Source organism: Belonocnema kinseyi, chromosome 6 (assembly GCF_010883055.1).
Source record: "Belonocnema kinseyi isolate 2016_QV_RU_SX_M_011 chromosome 6, B_treatae_v1, whole genome shotgun sequence".
NCBI classification, from domain to species: domain Eukaryota; kingdom Metazoa; phylum Arthropoda; class Insecta; order Hymenoptera; family Cynipidae; genus Belonocnema; species Belonocnema kinseyi.
The window spans coordinates 76,853,985-76,861,923 of record NC_046662.1 but is presented as its reverse complement, the minus strand read 5'-3'; the positions used below and the strand labels follow the sequence as shown (position 1 = coordinate 76,861,923).

The 7,939-nt window shown below is 28.6% G+C and overlaps 1 protein-coding gene and 1 long non-coding RNA gene across 2 annotated transcripts in view; one reads left to right on the top strand and one right to left on the bottom strand.

The window, feature by feature from the left end:
• LOC117174699 (trace amine-associated receptor 9) overlaps positions 1-7,939 on the bottom strand; it is a 123,951-nt gene that overhangs the window by 4,156 nt on the left and 111,856 nt on the right. Inside the window, exon 7 of the mRNA XM_033364007.1 lies at positions 6,694-6,793. Within this exon, the coding sequence (XP_033219898.1) occupies positions 6,694-6,793 (100 nt within the window). The remainder of the gene's footprint in view (positions 1-6,693; positions 6,794-7,939) is intronic.
• On the top strand, positions 1,027-3,400 carry LOC117174700. Its single transcript, XR_004467337.1, has 3 exons — positions 1,027-1,091; positions 2,767-3,006; positions 3,124-3,400. It is a non-coding gene; the product is annotated as an uncharacterized LOC117174700 (long non-coding RNA).

Below are 7,939 nucleotides of genomic sequence, written 5' to 3'. Positions count from 1 at the left end.
TTATAATGAATTGCTATGAATTACTTATCTTTAAGTACGTTTCCGAATTTCCCAGTAACTGCATATCGAAGCACAATTTTAAGAAAGTGTATTTATACCAAAGTGAAAATTTTCTATTTTGCTTTTTCTCCAACCGAGTATATAAGAGACCGCTCTCTTTAAAATTTGTTACGGAACTGTTAAGTAAAAGACAAGATAATGTAGGGGTAGGCTTGCGACTGCGTCGTATGCGAGAGTCGTTAAAAATCGTCCTGTTTAAAATTCTTAGAGAACCCATAAATACACACATATGTATATTGAAAGTGAAGAAAATTTCAATTCTAAATGTGCAGAATTGGAGAAATATAAAATGTAGATCCAGAAAAAGGAATAAAAAAAGACCAAAAAGACTCATTTTCAAGAAATATTCATATCCGAATCACAGCAAAAAACAGGTATTTTTGATAAAACAGTTGAATTTTCAATGATATAGATAGACTATCACTTGAGAAGAAAATGTCAAGCAACAAAAACAGATCAGTTTTCAATCTTACATTTGTACCCCCAATTAAAAAATGTATTTGTACTTTTTGATGGTATGAATAGACATTTCCACTCAAGCATTCGAAAAAGATGGACAATTATTGAAGATATCAAGTGGTTGAAGATTTTACGAATCTGGTTAGGAATAACCTATTCTCCATGAATTTTAAACGTTATACATTTTAAATGTCAATCAATATTGAACTTAAGTATCAATATCAATCAATTCAAATGTGACACGAGATTTTTTCAAAAATACCGAATATCAAATCACTGGTAAGAACTGCCCATATAAAGGACGCTACATCAATAATAAATGCTCTCATTCTGGCAAGTTTTTTCCACATTTAACAGTTAAATTAAAAAATAATTAAACCGAATCCTGATTTGTCTCTTCCAAAAGTTAAATCATTTTAAATTTCTCTACAAGATTCAATAATTATTTTTCATATTCAAGACAGATGCAAATGCTTATTATCGATCATACACCTTTTATCTTGTTACGTTTCGGAAAATTGAAAAACACTAAAAAGCTGATCATGATTTTCCATTTCTACTGTGAGTTAATTGTAAGTAGATACGGATATTATGTTAAGACATATTAATATCGATTTCTTAAAAATTAAAGATGATAGAAATCACTTCTTATATTGTAATTAATTGGTTCTCATATGGGGCATTATTTATAAAGTGTGCTAACTCGAAAATCAATTGAGAAGATGCAGTGGTGATTGTAAGACATACTATTATTGGCAATGTACTCGGTATCTGTTTTTAAAATGGAAGAGAATAGAAATCACTCCTCATTTTCTATTTCATTTATTCATTTATGGGTCATTATTTCTAAATTATCTAATGCCAAAAATCAATTGGGTTCGATAGGGTTAAAAATTAGGAAAAACTTCATTGGATCTACGGCAAAGAACTTTTGACCTTAAAATATAAATTTAAAGTTTTTGAAGCAAAATTTTTTTAATTTAGGACTCTAGATCAATTATCTGATTCTTGCCTTACATAAACATTTTTTTCATATAGTTTATGTGCAGATGATATGACATATATCAATTAAGAAATTAAATGAAAGACATTAAGGAAAGTTTCATTTGCCGATTTTTTTTCAATATTAATCGCATTTCTTACTATAACGTTCCGTTTTTCCTGATAAACTGAAGAATAACTCCCATGTGAACAGATATCAATGTCATACACTTTACTGCATTTAAGTGATAAATGCATTTTTCATTAGACAAATAAATTGCAAAAATATTCTAAAAACTTTATAAAATATATTATTATTAGCATTAAATCATATTCATAATTATTTAACCAATTCACATGTCCCAGTTTACTTTCTTTAAAGAAATCTATATCTTTTATCTCAGGAATTCTTTAATTTAATAAGAAAATTATCCTCGTTTCAGGTCGAAATATCATCCTTATTACTGAAACTATTATTTCAGCAGTTTGAATTATCAAACGTAAAAAGAAATCGTTGTAATTAAATTGAATAATATGAATTTCATCCATTAAAAAAAATTTTATCTTAATTTTGCAATTACTGTTTCATTTCTTTCCAGTCATTAGAAGAAATATGTGTTAGTGCAATAGGTAATATTTCCTGCAAATTTCATATTTCGTGTCAATAATTATAAAATATTATTAAAACATAATAAAATATTGTATAAAATATCAAATAATAATATTAGTATCAAATTTATTATCAAATTTAGGCTTTAGTATGAAATTTGTTATACAATCTTAACTATATGTTACTTCTTATTGATACTTTTCTTGATTAAAAAGAAAATCAAATTTGAGTGTCGCCGGATATTCTGATAAAGGATTTTATTAATTGCAAAAAATCAAATAAATAACACTGTGGAAATAAAAATAAAATTTTTTTAATCTGTTCTAAAATGAATAGGGGATATTTTTCTCACCAAAACTGTATACTGTATCTCTTTATTTTCTTAACAAAATTAGCTGTTTAGGAATTGAAATTAATAGAAGTCATCTCTCATTTTTTAATTTTTTTTTTATCTATAAGTTAAAGGTACCAAATTACCGAGTGAGATCCATTTGCCAAGTAAACAGCGAACTTCTTTCAACTCAAACTTTTGTTATATATTTTCCTTACTTTCATACATTGAATAAATTTCAATGAAGACTATAAAACGCCGTAATTAAATGTAGATGTTGAAATAATTAAAATAGAACCAATTTAATCTTGGAAATCCACAATAGGAATGCAGAGTGGGGCAGTTTTTATATGTTTTTGATGTTGCTACTTCCGAATTGTGTTCAAGATGAAAGATTCAAAATAGCAGATAAAAAATATTTTACACTCACAAAACAATAACATATTTTTGCATAAAAGTTTGATATCAAATCTATAGAATTGAAAAAATCGGATGCAAACTGCAAAAAACAAATAGGATTATTGGCTACTGAGGAACATCTTTGATAATTGATGTCTTTTTCCTAGTATGTATATACTTATTAATTTATTTATAATTAAAAACTGAGTTGCTGATTCATTTGTTTAATCCATTCAAGTTAAATTTTAACTACATTGATTTATCAGTTGTTTGAATGTAATAGGATTGTGACGATAATAGCAGTACAAATGAAATGATTTATGCGACACATTGGACCCGATGAATGCGCGAGATCGAGGTCGCGATTTACTATATAATATTCACGCACCGCTTAATGACACTGATTATTAGCGTCCGTTGTAAATCGTCAGTTATGAACGGTACACTGGAGAACGCAGAGGATGCCCTTAACGATCAATAATGGAAACCATCGAAAAGCTCGCTCGTATTGCTCGTTAGTACAAACCTTGATCACGTGAAATCACGATTCTGTTTAATGAACTACGGTAAGAGTCGAAATTCCTCAATTCCTCTTTTTCCTCTTATTTCTCTCAATCTCTAAAGTAAAAGCAATTACTTATAAACTGATCATTTTTTCCAAAACTACTATTTTATTACCGACTAATCGTGCAATCATTGTTGTTGAAAGCCTGATTGGATTTTCTTTATCCCGATCCAAAGGTGCATAAAATTACTTTTCTCAAAATGTCTAATTATATACATATATTTTTTAAATCTCGACCATGCAGCTCAAATATATGCATATATTTTTAATAGTACAAAACGTCTATTAATGTTGAAATGCTTTGTTTCTGAAAAAATTTACATTTTTTACATGTTACATTTTTCTAAATACCTCATATTTGTGGACTAGACCTATTCATATAGAAAAATAGTACTCCTAAACTTGATATATCATTAATTTTGTGTATGCAGGTTGCTTAGGGGTTGTTTTAAGATACCCTAAATATAAAATTAAGAAAACTGACACTTCCTAATAAAGAAAACCAATGAAAATTTTTCAACTAACTATTAGGGAGGGGGTACTTAATATTAAGGACAGGAACGGTTAAATATCAAATGAGGCGTTTGAGTTTATATTAAGGGTGGTTTTTACATCCCTTAAAAATTTAAGCAAGAAAATCGAAATTTCCAAAAAAATAAAATCTCAAGATTTTTTTAATTATAATATTCGTGGAAAAATGACTTTAAAGTACATTCACTTCAGAATAATTCCCTAGAGGGTAAAGTACTTGACTTTATTCTTAATGATTTTTTTAACAATTTCTAAATATTCAAAGAAAAAATCGACATTGCTGAAAAAATGGCATACATTTTTTTATTACACTATTGGGATTGGAATTTAATTAGGAATAAACGTCGGAAAAATATCCTAGCAGGGAAAGTTGTTTGAAATATTTTAAGGGTTGTTTTAACAGCGCCTAAAAATTCAAGGAAGGAAATTGACATTTTGGTATCAAATTCACAATAAATTTAGGAAACAGTTTCTGGACTGAAAACTCGTTTGAAATATTTGAGGGGTTGTTTTAACAGCCCCTAAAGATTCAAGGCAGCAGATCGACATTTCGGAAATCATATTTACAATAAGCGTAGGGGATAAATCCCAAAATGGAATGTCGTCCGAAATATATTGAGGATTGTTTTAGCAGCCCCTAAGTATCTAAAAAAAATGAACATTTTCAAAGATTCAAAAACACATGGGTATTTTTTATTATACCATTATTGTCAAAAATCACATTACAATAAATGTGAAAGGCATATCGTAACAGGAAAAGCGTTTGAGATGATTTCAAGGGCTATTTTAAAACCTCTTGAATAACCAGGCCCCTATATTATCAATCACACTAATTATAAATCAATAATCAAGCACTTAAATAATCAAATAATCAATTTAACGACTTTTCCTGGTAGGATATGTTTCACACGTTCATTGTGAATTAATTTTAGACATCAAAAAAATAATTAAAAAATCTCCTGTGAGTTTTTATTTGCTAGTAAATATCTATTTATTTCCTCAAATGTTTAAAGGATATTAAAGTAACCCTTTAAATAATAATAGCGACTGTTTGAACTTTCTGAACTCAATAGCACAATAAAAAAAACTCCTGCGATTTTGGCTTTTTTGTGAAAATGTCGATTTTCTTGTTTGAATGTTTCAGTGTGTTCAAAAACTGTTTAAGTAAATTCAAATGCTTTATCTTATACGGTACGCTTCTTAAATTAATTATGAGGTGATTTTTGACCCCAATAGTATCATAGAAATAAACTTCTGTGCTCCCTGAATTTGAATTATTAAATTGTTTTTACTAATTTCAATCAGTGGCACAATTCTAGTAGTTTTGATTTTTTGGGAATGACGATCTTCTTTCTGGAATGTTTAAGGGACCATAAAGATAACACTAAAAAATTTAACAACCTTTTCCATTAAACTGATTTTCCATGTTTATTTCAAAGTGACGTCCGAGCACGATGACTTAATAAAAAAATCCACAACAATTATTATTTAAAACTGAAAATGTTTAAAATTTGAATAAGATTAGAATCTTTTAACAATTTTCGATTATGCTTGCGTTTTTCGTCGTAGATTGGTATTTTTAATTTAAAATGTATATATATTAAAGGAGATTCACAATTTTAAACAATTCGAGGCATATGATATATTTTATAACTAAAGTCATTGTAATTCGAACATGATTGGCAATTTTTGAGCAGTTTATGATTTAATTAATGTTTTTTCGAAGGTAATTGTTTTTTAACATCAAAAAACATTAGATTTTAAAGGTTTATAATCTTTTCCAACATAAAGTTATCTTAAAGTGTTTCACACAAAAAATTAGTACTTTAAAAGGAAAATCACAATTTAAAGAAGATTTAGCATCTTTTAACAATTTTGGGTTATGTTAGTGTTTCTCGTAGAAGATTGATATTTCTAATTAAAACAATTATATTTCAAGCAAGATTCAGAAATGTTACCCAATTTCATTTATGTTAGCGGATTACACCAGAAATTTGTATTTTAAGACCAAAACAATTGCAGTATGAGCATGATTTAGAATTTTTTCACAATTTTTGATTATGTCTATGTTTTTCTTCAAAAATTGGTATTGTTTATTAAGGAAAAATTTTATTTCAACGAAGAGTGACAGCTTTTTAACAATGTTGGGTTGTGCTAACATTCTTCATCGGAAATCGGTGATGATATACACTAAACTCTCGTTTTCAGTCACCCCGTTCTCAGCTTTCCTGGAACTGCTGGCTCACGCAGTTTCTGAGGGGAGTAGGGCAAGAATGGTTGCGACATTATATATATATATTCCAATTGGAAACGAGTCAGCCGGCCCTCACTGTTTACTCTTCTATCCCCCCGAAATCTGTCCAATTTGAATTTCATGTTGTGCTATTTGTCTTTTGTCTAAAATTGCTAGTGTTAATAAAAAAGCGTCTTCAGAAATATTTTTCAAAGAATATTTACACAATTTTGAACAATAATAGGTAATACAAATATTTACAAAATATATACAAAAAGTTTTCACTAATTTTAACCTTAAATTTCAGTTCAATTAAAAATTAGGTGATAAAAAAAAAATCAAGTGCGTAGTACGCGATTGTGTTTTCTAGTATTAATAAAAACCTATCAATATTTTGTGTGATAATAAAAACAATGATTGAAAGACAAAATTATGGAATTTTATTTGTGAAAATCCCCGAATTTAATAAAGATTTTCTAAAAAAATTATTATTCGGGACTGAAAATTTTTATTTAATTTTGTACCTGATAAATCTAATCCAGCAATGCTGCAGACATCCAATCCGACTGTACTGGTGGCGCAACAATGTTGCTTCGGGCCGAGAGGTTTTGGACGACATAAAATCTGAAATAATATAAACGCAGTTTTAAAACCATATAACGAATAAAAAATAATTGTAAATCTTATTGAAAAATGTAAATGATCAGTTTCGAAATTGTTACCATGTACCCAGGAAATTCAATTTAAAGAATTTTGTGTGCTTATTGAATAATTGTCGCTATGAAATTCCTGCAATAATTGTGTACTACTACTTAATTCTTCATACTACTTAATTAATAAATGTATTTAATAATTGGTTTTTCTATCGTAGAAAATGCTAGTCATCAAAATAATCTTTATAGAATCATCTCCTGCAAACTTGATTATCATGCAGTGAAAATTTCCTCTTATTTAAATTAAATGGCAATAAAATACAATCAAGATCTCAATCAGTTTATTTACATATACTTTTCTACGGAATCAGCGGCATTTTTGTAGTAGAATCCTTCATTCTCTTATAGCTATTCTTTTGAGACTCGAGCAATTTCGCGGAAAGAAAGGTACGTCTCTAGCGCTCGCCTTAGAGATCAAATCCTTTGGTACACTTCTCTAGACACTTTATCTTCTCGAAGCAAGCGTTTCAAAATAAAATGACAAACATGGAGTCTGATCATTGAAGAGCATTCAACAAAAATCCTATTACAGTACAAGCTACATCAGTTTGCTAACTGAATGAAGCAAAATATAATTAGAAATTCTTTCAAGATTGAAACTATATTTACTTCCTTATGGACCATTTTATGCAACAAAATTATAATATACACTGAAAATTCAAGTATCAAAATTAGATTTCAATAGTACGTCATTTTCGGCGCATTAAAGACAAATATATAAAAAAGAAAAAAAGAAGAAGAAAAGGGTAAATGTCAACTAAACCCACCTCTCATTGTTTCCTTATTTTTTATCCGTTTTTTATACCACTAGGGACTAACTTGTTTCTAAGTCAATTTAGACTTCTACATCATGTTTAAATTTTTTGGATTATTCTTGCTCCTATTTGGAAAATGTAATTATCTAGATTGATTGGTTCAGGGCCGATCATAAGCTTAGAACTCGGCAGGGGAAAGAAGTAGTGTGTGGAAGGGATAGAGATTTTTCAGATTGATCCAGAATTCTCGTGCTATTTAAGTAAATAAGACGTTCGTTCCGCAACACTGCTCCGACCCAGGT